Raw genomic sequence first — 25,769 nt, 5'->3', positions numbered from 1 at the left:
GTAAACAAATTTGTCTTGGAAATTGTTGTTGCTTTTGACTTTGCCAAATGCCAAACGTCAAAACCTTATTAACCCATTTTGTAAGATGGCGGCTCTAATGATCATACCTTGTCTTTTTATACCATGGGCCCGACTATCAATTTTGGTTGTACGCGAATTTCAAAAAAAAATTTTTTCAGAACAAACGAAATGCTAAAACCTCGATTTTTTTTTTCTTCAAAATCGGTACATAATTGGTTACTTAAAAATCTGCAAACAAATTTTTTTTAATTTTGAATTTTGTTTTATTCTTTTCTTCCATATAACCCAATATAGAAGGTACAACACAATATTACAATACGGTTAAGAACTCTGGTTTAAACAAATCTCATTTCCGCAAGTCATGATTTTCAAGGTCCAACCGGGAGGTGCACCGTGCACGTTAATGTCGCGACACAAATTGACATGATGTGACACGACACGACGCGACACAAAGCGACACGACGTGACACAACGCAACACAATGCGACACGACGCTACACAACGCGACACGACGTGACACAACGCAACACAACGCAACGTGACACAATGCGACACGACGCTACACAACGAGACATTGACAACTTTAAAGCTGAAACACAATCACGCTTTAGGGCGTCGCTTCGTTGCGTTACGTTGAGAAATCCTCAAAGCGCGCTTCTGTCACTTTGACTTTGAACAGCTGATTGCAACATAAAATCTGCTGTCCAATAAAAAAAACACAGTCACTCACAAAATTATTGGGCCAAGTCTTTATCTTGATTTAATTGTGGAAAAATGAAAAAGGATATTAATGTGTTTAAAAAATGCATAGAAATTTGTTTATTCTTTAATCCTATAGTTATAAAAACAAAACCAATCAAAATATATTGTTTTTAACAATAATACTCAGTCTAAAACATCATTAAATTTTTTTTTTAATACGTAAATTGTTTTGATTTAAAATATCTCGATGTCGTTTTTTTGTGCAAAATCTATATAGAGAAATTAAAAAACACACATAGTTTTGCAATAATTTATTTTTTTTTATTCACATTTGGCGCAATAATAATGTGGGTGACTGTAACTATGTCTGTTAAATGTCAGAAAGCGAGCAAAAGTTCAGTCTGGTTGAACTTTTGCTCGCTTTCTTACGTTTCCTTACGTTTGTCAAAAAAAGCGTACGTAAGAAAAGCGTCATTGTGTGAGGATACACAGATTTCCTATAGTTGAACTTTTCGCAGTTGTCAAAATCGACGGCAAAGCGTGATTGTGTTTCAGCTTTTAAAATCGCGACACATGAACTTAATGGACCTTTTGGAGACAAATTCAAAGAGACTAAAATAAAGAGGAACCGACAACTTACTTATTAAGTTTTAACACATTTTTGATGCACAGTAGTGTTTTCTTTTCTAATCAAAACACAGTTTGACTTGAGATAACAATAAAACGCGGCCGGCTACGCGGTCAGCCGCGACCTTTGTATATAAAATCTATAGTACTATCATGAAGTGCAATTTTTTAGTTTGTTCGTTACCTGAGTGGTCGCGAGGGCGCTTAGATCGAATTAATAATGGGAGTAAGGAGATGAGATATACATTTCTGTTTGAAATTTGACATATTTTTTAGTTCGTTCGCTAGCTTACTTTTTTGGTGGCGCTGTTTTTTTTCATGATAGTACTATAGATTTTATATAAAAAGGCCGCGACACGGCTTGACACTACGCGACAAAAAGCGGGATTTCGTTCTTGGGGTGTCATCATTCATCAATTTATTCTGGTGGTTAAGGATGCTTCCGATAAGTTTCTATGTAGATTGCAGTAGATACTTGTTCAAAGTCATTATATTTACTTCCTATTAGAACCGCTTGTTGCTGTAGTATTTTAACCGCTGGCTGTTCCGATTTTGAGGAATATATCTGGGGACCCCAGTTACTGAATAACTCATACAGTTTTCGGATATGAGCGGGATCTTATGGAGGAGGGGGAGAGAGAGGCGTGGGATAATCTTATATGTGATTAATAATACTTTAAACCCTACAAGTAATAATTAACTGCAATAGCTCCGTTCCTTTGGAAATATTTATCTACTTTTTAGTACTTAAAGCTGCTTTGAACTACTTTTTCAGTATAGCAAAGTAGATCAAAGTAGTTTTAAGTACTAAAAAGTAGATAAATATTTCCAAAGGAACGCAGCTTATGAAATCGGTTCAGTTATCGTTGACAAGAAAGTCAGATAGGAATTTCTGTTATAAGAAATAAGGCAAAAATTTAATTATGTATTCTCAGAACTTAGAAATATTTGCTTCAATTCTTAACTTAAAACATTAAATGTGTTTTGAAAAATGTTTTCAAAACAGAATTTCTGTTTACCTCTTTTTAGTTAGATATATGCTAATTTTACATTTAATGCTGTTATTATTTTTGACTGAAGATATTATATTTTTTTTTCGCTGAGGTTGAAAATTTAAAGAATAATAATATTTTTTGAGAGCAATCCTTTTTTTTATTTTTTAATGTTATAGTCTTTTAATGATAAAACTTTTTTTTTTAGGTCATTGTGGGCACACAAGTCCTTGTGAGCAACTTTGTTATGAAATACATGATGGGATGTACGAATGTGATTGCATAGAAGGATACGAATTGAATAAAAATGGCTATAGCTGTCAAGGTAAGAGAAAAAAAAAGTTGTTTCCCTTAGATTAAGCATCTATTCAAATTCGACACTTCGTCAATATACGCAATTTTTTGCTAATGACACACTCATAGGGAGAGAGGGAGGACTAATTAAGCTAAAATATATGGAACTTTTGTTTTTTTTTAGACCTTGGTGATATAATTAATGCTCAAACTAATTTAGTGAGGAAAATTCCAATTAAAATACTTTTTTTTTTGTTATTTATGGAATTTTAATGAATTTATTTAAAAATCTCAGCTCTTACGTAACAAAAAAATTTCAAAAGGTTCTATAAAAACATCACCGTTTTTACCAAAAACAAGCCCTCGCTTGTCGCTTGACAAAGTTTCTAAATCAGAGCATAGTGTAAAGGTTAACGTTTTTTGGTGTCCCTGTCCATTGGCAAAATCGCACTTGTCCATTATTTCCCATTGATATAGGAGTTCATATTGGAATCGAGATTTGTTTCTTTTTAAACTTTTTTCTCAGCCTTTGAGAGACATATGTACAAAAATGAAATATCCTTACGAAAATTCAACCTTTGAAGTAAGGTTGAATTTTGTTTAATCTTCGCAGTGGAAACTCGCTTATTTTAGAAAAGATGATTCAGGTGCAAACTGGTATTGGGCTTTATCAATTCAATTTTACTAAACGTGGCATTTTTCCTTAAATTATATTAGATAATAAGCCTGTTTTTGTCTTAGGCATAACTTTAAAAATTTTAACAAGCTTTATCAGAATTCGGTTATATAATATTAGACCTTTCATTCCCTTATTGAAATTTTCGCGCCAGATAAAAAAAGGCAAGTGAATAGCATTTCATTTGTTACCAATAACGTACAGTTTTTTTTAAGCAAAAATATAAATTCCTTAAAATTTTAACCTAGCAAAATACAAGTGAATTTATGATATTATAAGACTTAAGACGCTTAAATCGACCAGAAAATAATTCAGTTTTTTCATTTATTATTTATGAACGTTTTATACCAGTATTCAGAGCCTTAAAACGTTTTCCACACACAACACGTTTTCAAAACTATTGCCCCTCATATTTTTGAACTTTTGGACACTATTTCTTAACATAACTTACGTGGTCAAATTTGATAAAATAATTTCTTTTAGAATCAAAAGTAAGCCGGTCTTCCACAAACCACAACTATATTTTTCTTAAGTGTAGGTATCGGGAATCACCTTCCTGAACCATCCTGAAATTATCAAAAAATTGAATGATGTTTTTTTAATGTCTGAGATGAGACGTGATCTATAGTTCGTCGAAGAAGTATTCCTCGAGAGTTGTTTTCATACTTTTAGCTAAACCTTGGCATTCGCAATTCGCAAAGGAAGTAGTATGAGCCCTCTTTTACCTCTTCGTCTTGACCTTTTCTACCTCTTGCGCAAGAAATCTGCTGCCAGCTCTCGGTCTAAGGATGATTTTCATTTCAAATAATGTTGATATTTCGTCACATCGCTCATCTTTCTGTCCAATCGCTCAAGTTGGCGAACTTGAGAGTTGACTTCAAATCGAGAGATGAAACACAAGTTGAAAATTTGTTTTTTTTTTTCTCAACTCTTGAGTTTATAAAACAAAAGTTCACCAACTTTCAGTTTGAAAAATATCCCACGGATAATTGTGACAGTAAACTCAAATAGGTACTGTTAGTTTCAAATCTAAAAAGTAATTGTTTTTGTAATCGAAGTTGCTATAAGTGGACCTCCTTGCTCTATTAATATAAATCGGTTACCTCTCATGCAAGAAATCTGTTGCCGGCTCTTAAACTCTTTTTGGTATTGAAATGTTTTATTTTAAATTAAAAAAAAAAAATCAAAAGTAAACCGTGTGCAATATTGGTTACTGCTATGGAGTGTCAAATGAGAGGTTTTGAGCTTAAAACTACTCTTCAAATCTTAGGCTAGAACCCCTGAAAAAATTAGGGGTTCTATTTCTTTGAAGAATTGGCAAAGCCTAATTTTAAAAAAGAAATGCTCCGACAGTTATCAATTCTTTTCAAATTTCTGTATGCCTTGCTTCTTTATAAGATCGTTGCACCAAAAAGTTATTATTTAATGAAATCAACAAATTTTCCTACGCTTTTTTTCTACAATTCGTTGATTTTTTATAAAACAACAATTTTCTACTTGCTAGCCCAAATATTTACGACTTTGCCATGATTTTTATTTTCTTGAAAGCAAACTATTATTCATTTCAAGTTTTGTATCAAGGGAGCAACAAATCCTCTTTTCTTTGTCATTCTTGTGTGCCTACATTTTATTATACAATGCCAACCGAAAACCCAAAAAACCGAAAGCCATTTAAAACCGACATCTTCATTTCTGTATGTCCTGATGTTTTATAGTTTCGTCCATTTCCTCTTTCAATTCTTTCAACAAAAAAAAAAAAAAAACATTAATTCAGCTTTAAATGCCCTAGTCTCTGCGAAGATTTAATGACGCAAATATTAAGGAGTTACTTTGCGTTAATTAATCAAGATTCAACCTTGTAGTTAAAATAGAATATGTATATATGAAAGTTCTCTTATAAATGTGGTTAGATTTTTTAAATTAAACCTTTAATTTGTTTATTTTATTTTACAGTAATCAATTCAACACTCCCACCGGATAGTCCCTCAAAATCAGAAGAGGACGTACTATACCAAAAAGGTGCCTCGTTTAGTGCCAAACTGGCAAACGGTGTCAATGGGAGCAACCAAATACTTACATCTGGAGAGGATGAAACAGATGAATACGATGAATTCATCACAGGCACTGAAAATGAAAACCTCTCAACAAGTCAACGAAAATCGAATTCGTATATCGATAGCAATTCAAAAGATTACTACATATCTTCAGATAGCATTAGTTTCAACGACGATCAATTAGACTTAAACCCTGTACCTGAATTCAAAAACGCTAATTCAAATTCGAAAAACCTTACAAATTCCTTGGACATGTACACCGATTCAGTGACAAACGAACTAAGTCAACGCATCCAATGGCTGCAACAGCAACAAAATCAGCTGCAACACTCAGAGTTGCATCGATTAAACGATAAACTAACGAAATCATCATCATCATCAATTACATCAAAGGAGAATAATTCAGATGCTGCGCTGACGGAAACACTTGACACATCTATTGCCAGCAGCAATATGTTAGAAGATGACTACTACTCGAAACTTGATATGTCTGTCTATGACGATGTCAATAATAATAAGTTGAATTTGCGGCCAGTCGATGCTAATACATATCAAAACGAGTACAATCAAGTGCAAGCGACATCGCTCTTGCCAACGAAACCTCCTACACCGCAGCCCAAGAAATCAGATAGCCTTAGGATGGCTGAACAACAACAACAACAGCAGGGGGAGCAAAACAAAAATGTGACAGCTGGCAGTCAAGGATCATCATCAGCCATGAAAGTGCATAGTGAAGCACCCTCAACTCTGACGAGGCAGATTAAACCGAATTCACGGAATCTCTCAAGAATGGCAGTGTAAGTTATACTTTTCAATTTGTTTCCTTTGTATACTTTTATTTATGTTATTACTTTCTGTCGAAAGGACATTGAACCAATATTCTTCCTTTCTTGAATGCTATTATAGCGTTTTAACTGGATATTGTTCCTTAACAATATGAATGGTGGGGTTATCAAATCATACCAAAAAAGTTTTAAGGAATTGCTTAGATACACTGAAAAAATATTGTAAATATGTTAACGTAATAATCGAAAATTCTACTTTAACTAGTCTTCAAATTACGATATTTTATTGTTGGCAATGCGCAATAGCAACAAAATATTGCTAATTTTACAATATAAACAGGTACTTTGGGGCAAGTTAAGGGTTCCCAAAAAAATCTACATAGAAATAACAGACAGGACATTACAATGATCCGGCAATTTTGTCTATCTGTAAATTCGTCGAGCTAAAGTGACAGGTAGAGCTGCAGCAAATCGTATGTATTCGCTACTAAATGCGGGTATTCACTTCAGTAACGAGTAACGAAACGTTACTTTCTAAACAGTATCGTTACTCGTATGTTTCGTTACTGGGTACTGAAACATACGAGTAACGACGCGATTCCAGTTTCAATACTAAATCCGATGTAAGAGATACGAAATGAAGTGATACACTCAATTTGTCGCATTTCGCATCTCGTGTCAGTATCGTAACCATAGTCAGAATGCTAACTGCAGATAATTATCTGGAGTTTACTTTTGTCTCGATTAACTGGTTGAACAGAATGAAAATTCGCTTGTAGCAAAGAAAAACGTCGTGGTACAAGATGTCAAATAAATTCGCTCAAAATGTAGAAATGATGAACAGAATTATGTGGCGTACAAAAATGTCAATTGCCTTGAAAAAAAAAATAATTTTAACTGAGTAACCACATTAGATCCGTCAAAAGTCATTCCGCTTGTAGCTTGAAGTAAAATTCGACTCGACTTGTACCACAGCGAATTTCCTTGCCACAGCCACAGCTACGTATTCTGGCACCAATATACTAATTTCATACTTTTTAACTTTGACAGCGACAAAAGACACAAGCCACAGCTACATCATTCTGGTCTACCAGTAAAACAGTAGTGCCAAGGTTCAATAATCATTGTGTTGTCGATAATTTATACAGAAATATCAAAAGAGACGTTTTTGTATTTTCTCTATTTGGCCGAAATATGTATATCCAGGACGCAACCAATCTGTTTATGGCCTTGGTGTTAATGGTAATGATATTTAGCTTAAGAATGTACAAAAGTTTTTTGGTTTTTCAAAAAATTAGTTTATTTTCGGTTCAAAAAAAAAGCAGAGAAAACGAGGTTTGAAAATCACTCTCAATAGAAAAAATAAATGAAAAATTGTTCGACATGGTTGCATTGAAGTGTTAATATTTCGAGATCTGCGCGTTGCACTTTTGAAATAAAGGTCTCTAAAGAATTGTGATAAGATTACTGAAAGAATATAAACAAAAAATTACCCAAGTTTTGTCTAAAAATTTGGAAAAAAATCAAAAAAGTTTCCACGTTTGATTAAAAAAAAAAACGAAAAAAATTCAATATATGTAGCTATGTACCTTTAAACTCTTGTTACATGAGAATGCCGCAACTAATTTTAATGTTTATGACCTTAAAATGCCTCAGAATATAGAAAGGTTTTTTTCAAAAAAAAAAATTTTTACACCCTTATACATACCAATGTACGAAACACACGAAGCATGCGAAAGTAACGAAATTAACGAAACATGCGAAACACACGAAACATACGAAATATGCGAAAAATGCGAAACATACGAAAGTAACGAGTAACGATATTATTGATGCGGGTACCGGGTACTAGTATCAAAAGTAACGTATACATGCGGGTACTCATTTTGTCGTTACTTTTACAGCCCTAGTGACAGGTTAAACCACTGCGCTGGAGCCATATTGTTAAAACTTAGGTTAGGTTAGATCAATGTAGATCTCTTGTGATACCCTGAAGTATTGTAACTTCATGAAAAAAGTGTAAACCTATGTATCCGTATCCTATGGTTGGTCGAGCCACTTGGAGGACTCTACAAAGTTCAGTAGGCTATCACCTGAGAGTTCGGATAGTTCCCAAAACATTTTTTCCTAGTGCGACAAAGTGCTGGGCAGGGACAGAGGGAGTGAGTAGTGTTTTCCATGTTGCCGCAGCCTCTACATAGATCATCCGTACTAAGCCCCAATACCCCATTTTCTTTTTGTGGTAGCCCAGTAGGTTGTGTCCCGTTAAGACGCCTATATAAGGGATCATAAGGAAGGTTTATTAGGAAGTAAGATCTTATTGGATTTTTTCTTGTCGTAATTCGGCCATAGTTTCCTGGTGTTACCACAGGTTTCTAGGAGGTTCCATCTTTTATTGGTTTTTTTGAAAAATATTGTTGGCAATGTTCCGTTTTACTTCACATTGTGGGATTCTGATGTTATGGTCTATGAGAGAGGGATCAAGTACTGAGCCCTTTCTTGAAAACTCATCCGCTTTTTCGTTGCCGAATACATCACTGTGGCCGGGAACCCAGCAGAGTCTTATATTATACAATACTGCATACCACCAACACTAAGCTCTTCGGGACACAGAGAAACAAGCTTTGACTTGATTAACTCCCAGAGAAAAAACGCATAGCAAAATTTAATGCGTTCTACATTGAATCAATGGTGAAAATCATATTCATTAATTTTCTTAAAATGCTTAGGTACATAAGTTGCAGTTTGTCACATTAATTTTTATAAGTGAGATGACACAATGGTAAAGCACAAGCCTGTCAACCCGCTATAACAGTTTCGATCCCCAGCGGATGCCAGTTTTATTTTTTTTATATCTACTAAGATTTAAAGTGCGCTACTTTGATTCAATCATTTTCCACTTAAGGCTGAAAATGTAGTTATTTTCCATTGATTCAAAGTGGTTGTTTTTTGGCTCAGTGAATTTGGCAAAAATCGCTTTTATTGCCGCTTGGCTTGGGCATGACAGAAATTAAGATAGGTACATACAGTCACTCACAAAATTATTAGGCCAAATCTTTGTCTTGAGTTAAATGTCGAAAAAAATTAAGAAGGAATGAATAAAATATTTTGAAAAAATGCATAGATACTTGTATATTCTTCAAACCGTTATTTCGACAAGCAAAATCAAACAAAATATACTTTTTCCTAAAAGAAATAATTGTTAAACGCAATCACAGTCACCACAAAATTATTGGACCAAAAGTCCAAAATCGAGTTTTGGCAGTTTAACTTTTAATTTAGCATTTTATTGAATAACTCTTTTATGTTATACCGTTTTTGACCCTCTTCATATAATTTAAACCAAGTTTTTCGAGGCTAATAATTGATTTTATCCGATTTTTCTTATTGTACAATATGCAGTGTATTTGTAAAAACAACGGTTAATTTCTGAATGTTAAGCCTAAATGTAAGCCACAATTAAACCACAAAACTAATTTCATCGAAAAAAATAGCCTTATAGGTTATACCTTATATTAGCTATCAGTATATTATTGTAAATATTTGTTTTTTTTTGTTTGCATTTGGCCCAATATCTATGTAACTGACTGTAGTTATATTGAGATTTTTACTCTGAAGAAACCCCTCTTCAATGCTGCATCCAAACTAAGCTGACGCACACCTTTTTCAGATTTTTTCCCATTCACTGAACTACTTTACGAAGATTCATTTGGAAGCATATTTGCTTCAGTTATGGAAATTGCTAATAAGATGAAATTGCAACATTATCGCAAAACAGAGGAACCGAGAAAATTTTGAACGCGGTCCGGAAGAGTATTTTCGTCGGTCGATCTATGTTCCGTTGTTGGACCATTTATATGAACAGTTAAAAAATTGACACAGCTTGGTTTGTTCGTTGAGTCGTTCTGGTGTTTGAGTCCCATGTCAACCCCTCCACTAACTAAGGCACCGCTCGTACTAGTTCCGAATTAAGTTGGCAACAGTCAATTTGTTTTCAAGCGACGATATGTTCGCCGAAAAACATATTCAGCCCTATTGCGAGTTTCACGTGAACCAGATTCCACCCGGAAAATTTAAATTTCACTTTGCGAAAACACTTCGTATTGTTTCGCGAGGCAAGCAGCTCACTTAAATTTTGGTGGAAGTCAAAAAGCCAGTTTAACGGAAAATGCTAATTTCCTTCCGATGAAACTTGCAATAGGTTCTTAAATTCCGGTCCACGTGACACTCACTACAGGGCTGAATACAAAAAATCGAGATTCAAATCCGGTTGCCTTTGTGCTGTGATGAAAGGTAAAGGCGCTGAAACTGAAAGGGAAAGCTTAAAATGCAATCCCAATAAGCCACCAAAAACTAAATGCTAAACGATCAAATTTTGTCCTGTGTGAAAAAGTTGATTGAAAAAAAAATCTTTAAAAAAAACACCCTTTTTGTTTTTGTGTTTTACTTGTTTTTGTAGAGTAACAACAAGTTTTTGCACACCTACTACCCGCGTGCGTCGTTGGTATAACATTTCCATCTTTTTTCCCAAAATTTAATCATTTATCGATTGATATTGGACCTTAACAATAAAATTCATCTATTCATTATTTATGACTAGTTTGGGCAAATAATGCGGCCTTTAAACCCATCATAAAAAAATATTTATTGTTAAAATATACAATATTAACCTATTGAAGGTAAGCCCCACGCTTACCTTTGTAGAAAAAAAAAATATAAAAATGTTTAAATTTTTGCAGTCAGTGATAAAAAAAATGACAGCCTTTCATAATGGTTTTACGTTTTACCTCTTAACCAACTACAGCCAACTTTTTTTTGCAACTACAATTTTGTGGTTTAGACTCGTAATACAAGTGGCAAATATTTAAATTTTTAAACCTTTAGCTAATACCTTTTTGAAATAAAATTTTGTCTGCATTTAGTGGCAGGTTGTAATCGTAAACCGAAACCGATTATTCTATTTTAGATTCCTGTTGGAGGTGGTAGAGGTGTTACTCCATTTATAAGTGGATGAAAACCATTTATCTGTGCATTATAATGTAGGTATTGATTTTTTTAATGAACGTTTCATTGAAAATGGCTTAAAAATTAATTCTGTGTATTTGTTTTTATTTCACTGCTTGTAGAGTTACAAGCGATTAAATATAAGAAAAGTTAATACATAACATGAAATAATTCCACGAAGAAAACGCTTAACAACAGGTAGTAACAACTTATAAGTTTGTAAAATTTCTTAAAAATGAAGTCAATTGAAAAATTTAATTCACAGTAGGTAATCAAATTGTGTATTTATTATGCCTGACTTTTTTAACAACGAAAAAAAAACTACCTATAAAATCCAATAAACCTTCATTTCACACATTGGTTTGGTATTTAAAGTATTTTAATTTTCTTTATTTTTAAATCTGATCAATTAATTAAACACATTAAAATCATTTAAAACTATTAAAAAAAAAAATTGTTTTTATTTCACAGTGAATCATGCTCTTTGGATTGTGGTTTGGATGGAATTTGTGATATCAATGATGAAGGAATCCCCAGATGCCTGTGCACTTTTGGTAAAAGTGGCAACGGTTGCCTAGACGGTGAGAAAGAATTTCATAATAATGAGTAATCAATTTTAAGAATTTTTGTTAGTTAAAAAAAAAAAGGATAGGTACTTTCAGTGAGTGGGTTTATAATGGGGATTGGGGGCGAGGGCTTATAGGTTTTAACTACCTTTTAGTCATCAGTGATAATTTGAGTGGAAAGTAATTATACCGAAAAATATTCTCCTTGGGATTTAAATGATTAAATAATTGTTATATTATGATACTGACCCTTTATAATTGATTTATCTGAATATATTAAATAGAATTGTCACTGAGACAATTTTACTTTCAGAGTAAAAAAAAAGTACATATACAAAATCAGTTTCAGACGTTAACTCAAGCTAGAATTACACGTTGAACAAAATCGGTGGATGCGTTGACTTTTTGACGTCAAAATCAAATCAAATGTCAACCAAAATGCTATCAACGCGTTGACGGATACAATGGCACTCACGCTGACACATTGTTTTTGTTTTTGATATTAACAATGCATTGACAGAGTGAAGATAATGACTAAACAGTAGTAAAGTGCTAAAGCCATTTTAAAAAGTTACTTAGTCAAAAAGCCGACTTGATCTTAAACTTAGTAACTTACTAAAATTGCTTTAGCATTTTACAAAATCGTTTAAAATTTAGCGCCAGTGTTTTCTTAACTACCGTACCTCCCACCATGAGTAGCACCTGTCATATATACAGCTCCATATTGTTCACTTTCACTTTCTGTAGCATGATACCGCCTACACCATTCGATCTGCAGTTTTCAGAGCTAATTCTTCAAACATGTCAATACCAAGACCAACTGTGATGTAGATTTTGCTCTATTTTTATTAGATTTTAAAATTGTGTAAGCAAAGGAGTACGGTAACATGTGTAGGTTTTATCAAGCTTTGTTAGGTTAGGCTAACGTGGCTTTCAAGAGGAGAGCTGATACACTTAGACCATGATTGGTCCGTTGTGATACCACAATGAATCTTTGAGATTTTTGATTTTTTGCTTAGCAACAAAGTATGGAACTAGTTTGGATTCGATTCAAGCGAGGGTGCTCCGCTAAACTTGGCGAAGCACCCTATAAAACAAAAACTACCGGAGCAACAAAATCAAAATTGCCGTAACTAATTAGCAACAAAATAGCAAAAAAACAATAAACTACTCCCAATTCGATTTGCGAAAAACGATCCGCTTAGTTCATACTCAACTACATTTTACGAGAAAAGCTGTTAAAGATTAATATAAAACTTTTCAGATAAGAATTGAGGCTATGAGAACAATACTACCCATAATCTCGTAAAGGCCCTAACTACAAAATTTTGATTTTTTGCATATTTGGAGTTAGGGCATTGTCTCTGATTTATTCTTATTTATTTTTTTAGCTTAGGTCTTTAAATAAGTCATAAATTTGCAAATATTTTTAAAATTTTTTTCATTTTTAGGTATATGCAAATTGCGGTAGATATTTGATTTTATGTTTTCCACTATAACTCAGAAGTATTAAAAATGTAGTTAGGGCTTTACGAGGTTAAGGGCAGAATAGTAGCTGGTGCCTGCAGTGTGGTCCCATTTCAATTTCATTCAGTTCTGGCTATAGAAACTATGAGAAAAACCATAAGACCCAGTTTTGATCCATGGAAGTCGGTTTTGTTTTTTTGATAAAAATGATCATAATACAAAAAAAAGATTTATGCAGCTTCCTACACTCAAAACTAGATGGCACTCAAAAAAGTGTTGTTTTAAAAACCCGTTTCTTAAATCTCTCGTAGCTCAAAACCTAATTTTATGGCTTACAGAACTATTGTTCTCATAGCCTCAATAACCTTTACACAAAACTATCTGTTTCGTAGACCATAATCCTAATATTCGATAAACGGACCCTCTTTCCTGTATATGACCATTTCTTTCTTGGACACTCAAAATGCTCACTTGTCTCCTTTTCATCATCTCTTCAAGCTCAAAGGTTGGATCAGTCATGCTTCTAATGATCCAACCAGCAACTCTCAGATTTTCCCTAATCTGCTGTATTACTTTGCTAGCCTTTTCGTTAAGATCTAAGATTAAGGCCTAGTAAAAGGTCGCACACTCAAGTCGACGCACGGGGACGTCAATCAACTTGGCGTGCGAAACTCGAAGAAGTTGGGTTTGGAAGCTTGTTGGTTGAGGCCCGAATCCAAAATGGATTGTAGGGTCACCGTCTTAAGGCAATGGTCACCAGCGTTGTTCTTGGAAAATAAATATAAGGGGCCACTTTCGGGGCCATTTCAACATTTTAGGGGCCATTTCATTTTTCATGTAAAAATTTTTTTTTAAAACACATATCTAAGCACATAAACCAGGTATATTTTGTTTATTTAATTATTTTTTCTAATAAGTTAAACACAAACTAAATATATACATACATAAGTAGGTACTATAGTCTATAGATACAAGTAAGCAGTGTCAGCGTTACCGTTTATATTTTTAAAAGGTCGCTAAAAAAGTCGCTAATCTAAAAAATTGAAAAAAAGTAGCTTTTTGTCGAAGAATTCGCTATTTAAAAAAGAAGGTCACTAAACGGTTTTCATATGTTTTTACATAGAAAAATAAACTCAAGTTGTCTTGAAACAAAGTTTTTATTAACAACAAAAAAATAACAAAATTAGAAACAAAAAAAAAAACAGTCTTCATTTTAGGAACTTAAATTTAGTTCGACGCTACGCTTGGACCGTTAAGATTTGAAGTATGAAACATTTAATTTGAACAATGATAAAATATTAAATGAAAAATGACTTTCAAGTTTCCCAATATATTTTTTTCCCTTTCCAATTTCACTGAAAATTCCATCTTTTTGTTCTTTGAGTTTGAATTGAAGTTGTGGGTAGGTAAAATGGATGAGTTTATGGGTAGGCGTTTTTCTTTTTCAATTCAGAAAAAAGCTCTGAACAGAACCAGAACATTCGGAGCACGCTCTGAATAGCCTCTGAACATTTGTCTATTTACCTCAAATTTTCTTTTACAGAAACAAGAAATTAAATTTAAAACTTAAATTAAAATAAAAAAAAAACTAGACCGACTACTGCACTTTTGCACCATTATTTTATTTGTTTGAAATTCTTTTTTTCAATATCACTTGCTAAATGCTTGTGTTCAGCATTCAACTCGGTCTGCTCAGTTATTTTATTCGCGCTCTGAACAAGTTCAGAATACTTTCGTAACGAAAAAAGAAATTGAAGCTCTAAATATTCAGAGGTAAAAAGAAATACAATTTCTAGAAATTGGTGAAAAGGTCGCTTTGAATAAAAAGTCGTCGCTTGGTCGCTAAGGCTTCAAAAAGGTCGCTTATAGCGACTAAAGTCGCTTAGCGGTAACGCTGAGCAGTGTTGCCGTTGGGAAACTCAAAACGGTCGCAAAAAAGGGTCACTAAATAATAATAGTCTAATAAAAGGAAGGTAATAGAAAAACTTAACCCCTGGTCTTTGGATCATTTCATCACCAAATGGCGAATTCCGCAATGTTGGAAAACTGTAATTGATCTATAACTCGCAGCCTATTGGTTTGACCGAATAAGTTATTTGATCCAAACTGTTTCTTCTATGTTAGATATAACTATATAAATAAAGTCCCCAAATTTGTTTTCATAAAGATCGAACAACCGGGGCTTCCGAACAACCGAACTAGGCCAGGAAAATTGGTTCTTAACAATCTAATATATTTAATTTATTTTGGATTTTATTAAATGTTTTTGTTTTTTTTTTTGGCCATAAACTTTTTAAAATCATTTTAGTCTTTTTCCCAATGAAATAAAAATAACAGTGGACTGAATACTTCAGAAGCCTTTATCAATCAGGTTTACACTAGATATAAAGATAAAGGAAAACAAATATCATTTGTCGTCCTTTCTCTTCAGTGAATGCATTCGCAAAATATTTTGACAATCGATCTTTAGTCGATTACTACTTAAAAAATCATCAAATTGTTAATACAACTAATTTATTTTGTAAAAATGCCTGTATTAATTAAAGAATTTCATTAAATGGGGCCATTTGCTGTTGGCCCTGGGCACGGGGCCAAAATATAAATTCTTGGGCCAAATGGCCCAATTGGGCACATTTGCACAACGCTGATGGTCACCCTAATTAAAGTAAGTATATAAAATTTGATAGGTCAATTATTAAAAAAAAAAACAAATTCCATGAAGTAAGCTGCAATATGGTCAAACAACTTTGTAACATATTTCAATACCCAATCAAGGACAAGTGCAAAACGATGTCAGAGAATTTAAAAAGGAATATATGTTTTTTTTTTTTCAAAACCCACATCACACACCGGAAGTATAATTAATCTTTATTCTGAAGTTTCGATTATTTTGTAAAAATTTCCATAAGCATTCATGAACGTTTTTCATACCAGCAATATAATTGTATAAGGACATGCATTCATGTTTCGAAACGTTCGTTGATGTCCTTTTTTTTTGGTATATCGTAAATCAATATGTCCTACAGCAATTTGTCAATGTCTTTTAACTTACGTCCCTTGGACACAAGACTATGGTTGGCAAATGCTTGTGCTGTGAGTTGAGTACTGAGTTTCATTACATTGATATTATTTTCACATTGCACACCATCGGCATCGGCATATCTCTTGCAGTGCATCGTAATTGAGTCAAGTGTTGTATTACACCATTATATCGTCACCCAAACAGCACAGATGGTTGGTTGTGGAAGAAACTGCATTCTATACAATCTACATCCTTTTGCGTATTAATCACTGCTTGTCATGAAATTTAAAAATAAAACAACAAGCTTGTAGTGGGTATATGTACGAAAAGGTCAATATTTATGTAGGTAGGTATTTTTGTTGTCCTGTTCGAACCTTGTTTGTATTCGTAATTCATAATATATTATATAAGCCCAGAAGGAATATATATATTAAGCTTGACAAACTTAAGCTCTTTGTCGGTTTTGCGCGAATAATTGCAGATTTTGCTCAATGAACGTGAAATTTGATATAAACAACGTGCCTTAAGCGCGAAGCAGATTAAACCAGAACGACCATTGTCAACAGCAAACAGCAACGGGCAGCAGGCTGGCTAGCAAACATTTTTCCAACCACATTTCCTAGGGGTGCTGCGCGGAGCTGCGCTGCCTTTTTATATGTTTGACATTTCGTGTATCGAAACAAAAGTTCTTTGAATTTTCATCCATTTTTTGTTATGCAATGTGTTGCCACTGAATATTTATTAGTATCTGAGTTGTCAGCATTTCAATGGCACCAACATAAGCGAATTTAGGAGAGGACTTTGTGTTAACGATGGTGTTGACATTGTTTGGGCGGCCGGGCTTATCTATGTTGTATAATTGCAATACATACATTGATTGATTTTGAAATAAAAGTGACCAATTGTTGGCTGGTGCTGTTTTAATCTATTCATTTATGAATTGCGTTATTGTTTCTAGAAATACAGGAAACTATCAAATAAAGGCTAATCTGCCGAAACGTGTAGGAAGCTACTAGTTAAATTCTAAATACATAAATTCAGTCATCCACTTTGATTTTTGCTCTATTCTATTACAGGGAAAACGGATGTTTTCTGTACGTGACAATCGAAATTTTTCTTTGTTTACATTTCCATTTCACTCAGAAAAGTTACCATAAGTGCTAACTGAAAATAGTTCTTTATAGTGGAGTAAGTAAAGCAAATTATTAGGGAACCCAGCTGAACAGCTCTGATTTTGACGATTTTTTTTTTCAAACGTAGGTAATTAAAAATACTTTAAAGTCTATAGATTAAAAATTGCCGATGTTGGCGTATTGTTTTTTAAAATTAAAATTAATTTTTTTTTAACGAAACCATTTTTTTTTTTTGCTTAAATTTCATAAAACAAATGATAGCAAAAGATTCTCTAGGTTATTTAAGGGGTTATATCTAGTTGTAAGTGCAAAAAAACATTCTTTTTTGTGGATTTTTTGTGAAGAGGCATTTAATTATATAAATAAAAAGAATACATATCCATATAGCAAATTTAATGTATTAAAAGAATTCACTGTGTATTTCAAAAAAATACTGGGTTCCGTTATTTTTGTAGTCGATCTTTTAGACGACCTCCAAAAAAAGGTGTCTGGCGGTGAGCAAGACATCTCCGATCCAAGTCGCTTAAAATAAAAAAAAACAAAAGATTCATTTTCAGGATAGACGAATGCAGGTAATGAAAGAAGGAATAGTCAAAATTTTGATTTTTGACAAAATGGCGGCTTCCCAAAGAGAAAAAATAGTTTTTTTCACGAACATTTACACTTTAAAGTGGCCTAAAAATCGAATTATTGTCAAAAATCTTTTTCCTTCGTTCATTACCTGACAAAAGTATCTAAGAAAATTGTGTAAAAATTTCAAGCCGATTACTCCAGACACCTATTTTTTTGGAGGTCGTCTAGGAGATCTACTACAAAAATAACGGAACCCAATATTTTTTAAATACACAGCGAATTCTTTCAATACATTAAATTTTCTATATGGATATGTATTCTTTTTGTTTATATAATTAAATGCTTTTTCACAAAAACTCCATAAAAAAGAAGGTTTTTTTGCACTTACAACTAGATATAACCCCTTAACGAAAAAATTTATAAGGGAGTAAGGGAAAATCTTCCATCGTTTAAGCGATAAATGCAATTTTCTCACAATCTGACTTCAAACACAAAAAAAAACTGCATTTTTGCATTGAAATAATTGATTTTCTCAAAGATTTTGGCAAATAAGAACTTTGAACTTTTGCTATTTAACTTTCAACAATAAGGGCTATTGAATAAATAAAAAATAACTTTATATTTAAATGTTGAACTTTAAAAAAAAAAAATAAGTTAAATTTTTTTTCAAAATTTCTATTAAAAAAAGTTCTTCGAAAATGAAATACTTTTTAATTTTTTTCATAAACTGTAATACATATTGACATTTCCTTTTATATTTTCAAATCATAATAAATGTGGCCTAAAAAATTTGAAAAACAGAATTTTATATTACGAAAAAGTTTTAAAAACGACATGTTTAAATTTTTTCAATAATTTTTTTTTTCAAAATCTGAGTTCATTTACAATTCTTTCAAAAGCACTTCATTCAATTAACTTAATTTTAATTTTACAAATGTGACTAAGCTTCTAGCTAAACGGCAGTAAGGCCATTCGGCTCCAGCAGCTTTATACACGGAGAAAAAAGTGTCACCTTAAAATTAAATTTCACCACCTTAAAATAAGGTGATTCCACCTAAACTCAGTTAAATTTAATGTGAACTTCATCTTAGTTTATTGTGAATGTTCATCTTAAAAAAAACGACCAAAAATAAAAATTTTAAAATTATAGTCACACTTTAGCTTTTTACTATGACTTTCCTATCTTCACCCAGGTCGGGGGCACGGAAATGGCCTTCAAAGTCGACATTGAATGGTGCAATTTGATTTCTTCGAATCCTCAGCATCGTTTGTGGCTCTTCTACGATGTTCCCTTGTTCGTCTAAGAAGGCTTCAGTTCGAGGTTTGTAATCTTAAGTTGTCCTTTTCACATTCTGCTAAAACTTCCGAAATTCATTACTGATTTAGAATCTCTCTATTTTCTCGATCTCTTATTTCTCGGATCGCCTCTTTTTTTCTCCTGGGAAGGCAGTGTTCCCACTATCTTTCTGTAACTTCGCTGCAGCTGTATGCGCTTGTTCATCACACCAGGGGTTTTGTTGTGGTGGCCTAGTGAAACTCAACACGTCAGAGCGAGATGGCAGCTCTAATAGCTTCTTAGGAGCTTGCCATTTCTTCTCTATACTTGCTGCTGAAATAGTGGAACTTCTTAAGAGTTTATTCGAGGCACGATCGGACAAAGACCTGGCAGTCTCTTATCAGGTCTATGCTGGCGAATTCAGCCTTGATTCTTATCGTTGTGAGGTGCTGGTTGACACCATAAAAACTCAAGACATTCTGCCTGAGTCTGCAGACAAATAGCTATCTGAATGAGCGCTCTAGATGGTTGTAGCCGCGCCGCCGTTAGAGATTTTATGGTTCTTCAATTATCTCTTTTCTAGGCCTTCACCCCGTATTTCTTTGATGGCAGTTATATTTGCCTTATAAAAGTAGATGAATTCCGCTAATTGTTCCGCTCGGCTGCACGCGGTCTATTAGGAGACCTAACAGCTAAATTCGTTGTCTTTTTTTTCGCAGAGTTCGTCATCAGTATATCAGTCCTTACCCGAGTCCGATTTCTTTCCAACTTAACTTCAAATCGTTGAATACAAAACCTATCATTTTTGTAAAAGTAATTTTCAACATTGAGTCCTTTAAACTCTCAAGAGTGCAGTAAAGTTTAATTATTTTTTTGTAATTTAAAACCTTCTCATGCCCTCAAGTCCAATGCCTTATCTTTCTAATTAAACCCATACCCATCATGATTATGATAACCATAGAAATGATAGATACAAGTGATTCAAGGAACGATTGAAAAAAATTTGCTTGAACACAATGTTTGTGGGGTTTAGCTAAAAATAGCTGCTGTCTATTTTTTTTTTTTTGCTTCGAAAGCAAATTTGAAATATAAATTATGTTTGCCAGATTGAATACTTAATTTAATTGCATAACACCCTCTCGTAGCAAGAACCATATGGGACCCTTCTTAACGTCCATCACATTGCCCCTATAATTGGATTATATATACACAATTTGTTATACTATTTACTTATCTCTAACCCACAGATACTAAGGTTCGCATTCCTAGATTTTCAAAAAAGTCCTGGTTGGCCTTTCCAGCCTTACGTGGAGCATACAAGCATGTACAGGTAAGTGTCCTCACATCTTCATTTTCATTGTGAAAAGGTGTGAAAGAATTTATTGATTTTTTTCTTCTTTTTGTGATTTTTTTTTTTTATATTTTGATTTTGCTGCAAAACAATTCAGATAAGAGTTGAGTTTCGACCGGAATCCGTCGAAGGCATTATCCTTTTAACTGGCGAAAGGGACGACTTAACCGGAGATTTTATGGCATTACTCATACATCAGGGCTTCATTGAATTCTGGTAAGTAGATTAAAAAAAGAAAAAAATCTAAAGTTGATAATAATTCTTATGCGATTTTAATGTCAAAAGACACCATTAAATCCGACGTTATTCCACATTCTACAAATGCGGCCTCATAAAGTCAGGGAACGAGTATTTATTGATTTTTTTTTATATATTTCGTTTTGTTGAATGCGAGAAATGACTCTCATTCTCATGCCATATCCCAGGGCAATATTCGTTTCGAAACGAATATACAAAACGAAACGAAACACAGAGTGGCACAAAAATTTACGAGAGCATAGTAGTAAGGCACAGGCACAAGCATATACACCAACCCCAATCTCTAGGTTCAATAAAGTCGTTGCATAATCATATTGCTAGATACTATAGGGTAGCTATGTGGGCTCTGACTGGGGCCTCCAAGCTCCAACTACATTTCAATATACGCACACAATGCATATAGGAAAGAATAAAGAGTGTACATGTGGAAAATTCAGCAAATCCTCTGAAAGAGAGAACAGAATAAGTCATGAGATTCTATACATGTGCATGTGGGTATGCCTTAATAAAGTGCTAAAGCAGCACTTCAAAAGACCGAACTCAGCACCTGTTGAAATTTTTTTGTATATACATATATATATTTTTTTTTTTTTGTAATTTTGAACCCCAAGAAAACGAGCATTAAAAGATGTTTATGAAATAATAAGAGTTTATACGAATACATGTTACTTGAGATATACTCGTATATAGCTTTGTTCAACAACGGGTCTATAGGGACAAGTAATGGCTTTGTACGAAATTCGAAATCAAAGTTCTAGTCAAACATACATCTTTTGTGTGTCATAAGGATAATAGAGAAGCCGGAAAAAGTGGGTGTTATAAATATTTTACTGTCAGCATCGTCTGGGACTTAAAGACAAATTAACCTAAAAAGACCAAATTAAACCTTAGACACGAATTTTATTTTCAACCAATAGGCGAGGTACTATTATGAAAGGAAGACTCTACACCGCAGTTGTGCGTCCAGCACTCACATACGGTTCACAATGTTGGACAATGTACAAAAAGTATGAGAGTAAGTTAACGGCAGCTGAGATGAAGATGCTTCGTATGACAGCAGGAGTAACAAAGCTTGATAGAATTAGAAGTACGAAGATCCGAGGAAGCCTTCATGTTAAACACACCATCTCCCAAAAAATTGAACACGACCGACTCAGTTGGTATTGCCATGTTCAAAGAAGAGATCCTGAGAACCCCGTCAAAAAAGCAATATCATACAACGTTCCAACACGAAATAGAAAGAAAGGTAGGCCTAAAAACTCCTGGTACAAGCAAATGCAAAACCACCAGCATTCAGTTGGCCTTAGAAATGGAACAATACAAAACCGGGAGGCTTGCCGCCGATTTCTGAGGTCAACCCGGCGAACCCCACAGGCGGATCACTAGTGTGAAGCAGTTACGTGGGATAGTTATGATCCCCTCGACATCGAGATCATAACAGCGCCGAGAAAAAGGAAGAAGAAGAAGGCGAGGTACTATTATAAGGACTTAAAGTTTAAGTTTCTAATAAAGTATCATTTAAGCCTTTAACATTAACATTAACATTAACATTAACATTAACATTAACATTAACATTAACATTAACATTAACATTAACATTAACATTAACATTAACATTAACATTAACATTAACATTAACATTAACATTAACATTAACATTAACATTAACATTAACATTAACATTAACATTAACATTAACATTAACATTAACATTAACATTAACATTAACATTAACATTAACATTAACATTAACATTAACATTAACATTAACATTAACATTAACATTAACATTAACATTAACATTAACATTAACATTAACATTAACATTAACATTAACATTAACATTAACATTAACATTAACATTAACATTAACATTAACATTAACATTAACATTAACATTAACATTAACATTAACATTAACATTAACATTAACATTAACATTAACATTAACATTAACATGAACATGAACATGAACATGAACATGAACATGAACATGAACATGAACATGAACATGAACATGAACATGAACATGAACATGAACATGAACATGAACATGAACATGAACATGAACATGAACATGAACATGAACATGAACATGAACATGAACATGAACATGAACATGAACATGAACATGAACATGAACATGAACATGAACATGAACATGAACATGAACATGAACATGAACATGAACATGAACATGAACATGAACATGAACATGAACATGAACATGAACATGAACATGAACATGAACATGAACATGAACATGAACATGAAAATGAACATTAACAGTGTTTATAACAGCTTTATAGGCTTATAACACTGTTAATTTTATAATATGAGCAGGATTATGCTTAGATACATAGACATTATTGTTTAAACAGAAAGTCTAGACAGCAAAACTTAAATTTGAGGGTTTCTTGGCAATTCACACTCCTAAAGGCTTGCTGAGTTCCAAGTGGGTAACTGAAAAGTAGGGAACTGTGTTTCAAAAAACGTAGTCTTGACTTAGCTTCGAAAGTTCTGTACCATCGAAAAGATTTAGCTAAATTTTCACCCATTTTGTCAATAGCTATTAATTCTGTTTATTTGTTTCCTTAAATTCAAGGTTTGATTGCGGATCTGGCGTTGGCAGTGTTCGATCTGAAGAAATGGTTCAATTAAATCAGTGGAATTCAGTTACAATATACAGGCACCGATGGGATGCTTGGCTACTATTAAATCACGGTTCACGCGTGCAAGGACGATCAAAGGTAATTTTAATTCAATAGTATTTGCTCAACTAAATTTCATGGCATCATATAAATACGTAGCTACCCCCTGTATCCAAACAAAAGCACACGCTAAAGTTGAATTCATAAAAATTTATGAAGAAAACCATTAGTTATTATTTGATTATTTACTATTGATAGCCTCAACATTAGTAAATAGTTGCTTTATAAAACAAACTGTGTGTATAGGAAGGATACACAAAAAAGAAAAAACAAGCTGCTAATAGCAACGCCACACGTATCGAGTTGCCAACACACATTAAAGGTAATAAAAATCAATAGTTTACTTAAAGCCTTTGTTGGTTGGATGATGTATTTATTGCTACTTAGTACTTACTATCTGAATTATTAAAGGGACACCTTAGGGGTGCTTACGGGTTAATGAGTAGATAAACTTACTATTGTGTGTGTTGTGTTTATTCCATTTGAATAATTCTGTGGTGTTGCATAGTTGCTGAACTGGGTTACCATAGCAAAATGGAAGTTTGATAGTTTAATTATTAAGATTAAATGAATAAAAGTCAAAAGGTTTAAAATGGAACCACATTTATCCCCAGTGCGTTGCCACCAAGTTAATAGCCTGAAGTGTAGAAATAATAGCTATTTCAAAAAGGGTTTACCTGAGCTTAAGATCCATTTTAAATCAGTTTCTTCGTTTTTAGAATTTGAACAAAATTCAAAATTTGCGGGCAAAAATATGGAATTATTCCCTTTTGCCTTTTAACAATCATTTTAACAACAATCGTCATGGTAACAGTACTTCTGGTGAAATATTTTTGTTCTCATATAACAGCTTAAACCTTAAAATTTAAACTGAGGGCATAGAAAAACATTGCATAGACGTTAGATATAAATGTAATTATTTCGTATGTATTCCTAATCTTGAAAAGTATTAATACCCCGCTAGTAGAAGCAGTTTTAGTTGTCATACTCCCTGAATTATTGAGCCAATGTGCAGTGGCCTGACAGATCTTTCTTAGCCAATCTTGCGAATCAAAAACTTAAAAAAACGGTTTAAGGAATCTGGAGAGATTGTGCGAAGGCAAAGTACTGGACGTTCGCCTTTTAACTGACGTCCATGCCCAATGGCCATGAACATCTCCATCAGGCAAGAGTAACTGTCAACGGAACAGAAATGCCGTGCCACCACACCAATTTCACTGGAATGTACCAACAAGCTCCGGCTGGGGAAGCGACGTCTTCATTCTTCATGTTACCAAGAAAGTTTGTTATTATTTCGTTTTGGTGAGTGATTTCTGGAGACCTATTGGCAGTATTTTAACTGGTTATCTACATTTAATTTTTGTATTTGGTTCTCCTAAGGGAAAAAGTGCTCAGCGAAACATTGCGTTGTATTCACACTTTATATTTGATAACAGTTACTGGTATATCATTGGTCATTCCACTGCTTTTGAATTTATGCATTAAGATCGCCCTTCCACTTAAAAATTTAGCATCTGATTCTTCTTTTTACTATCTCCCACAACACAAGTTTTCAAGAAGGTTAAGGTCTTGGGGACTTCGCTGGCGATTGCAAAACCATGATGTTATTTTCATAAGCCAGTTTCTGACCAACTTGGACTTGTGCTTGGGATCGTTGTCGTGTTGGAACGTCTAGGCAAAATGCATATCTCAATCCGCATTAAGAAGCATGGTATTTTAAAAAATTTCAACTTCGTCTTCTGGCTTCATTATGCCGTTTACTTGTCGAATCAGTCCTATTCCTTAACGAGAGTGGCAGCTCACGATTTTTGGATTTATCTGTCACTGCTTGGCCTCCTGATCCGTGGATATTAAATTTTGATTAATAAGAAAACAAGATTGTTTACCATTTCTGCAAATTTCAAATGAGATAAGTTCGTGCGAATTCCAAATCCGTGCCTGCAGTGCGTGGCGTCTTATTGTTATTGAAGATGAGTTAATGGAAATTGCAATTCAAGTTTGACTTCTGCTTCCTTAGAAGATGCTTTTGGTGTTTTCCGAAAGAAATTAATAATTTCTATGTCCTCTTTTGTTGTGTTACTAATTGGTCTTCCTCTTCTATGACGAGACATCAACTTTCCAGACTGTATAGTACCTATATATGATTCTAAATAACACACATATGGCAGTCGCAACAACTAAAGATGTTAGTGCTAGCTGCTAGGCTAGTATTGCTGTAACCTCTAACGGATAAACTACTCCTTAGTGTAAAATACAT

At 33.5% G+C, this 25,769-nt stretch overlaps 1 protein-coding gene across 9 annotated transcripts in view; it reads left to right on the top strand.

The window, feature by feature from the left end:
* Positions 1–25,769, top strand: part of LOC129913052 (uncharacterized) — a 91,237-nt gene that overhangs the window by 39,859 nt on the left and 25,609 nt on the right. For all 9 annotated transcript variants that reach the window (XM_055991511.1, XM_055991460.1, XM_055991500.1 and 6 more), the window contains 6 exons: positions 2,551–2,667; positions 5,266–6,163; positions 11,627–11,736; positions 20,440–20,522; positions 20,641–20,759; positions 23,407–23,551. In XM_055991511.1, coding sequence (XP_055847486.1) covers positions 2,551–2,667; positions 5,266–6,163; positions 11,627–11,736; positions 20,440–20,522; positions 20,641–20,759; positions 23,407–23,551 — 1,472 coding nt within the window. The remainder of the gene's footprint in view (positions 1–2,550; positions 2,668–5,265; positions 6,164–11,626; positions 11,737–20,439; positions 20,523–20,640; positions 20,760–23,406; positions 23,552–25,769) is intronic.

Source organism: Episyrphus balteatus, chromosome 1 (assembly GCF_945859705.1).
Source record: "Episyrphus balteatus chromosome 1, idEpiBalt1.1, whole genome shotgun sequence".
Lineage (NCBI taxonomy): Eukaryota > Metazoa > Arthropoda > Insecta > Diptera > Syrphidae > Episyrphus > Episyrphus balteatus.
Note: the sequence above shows the minus strand (reverse complement) of the source record. Positions and strands in the feature narration are given on the sequence as shown.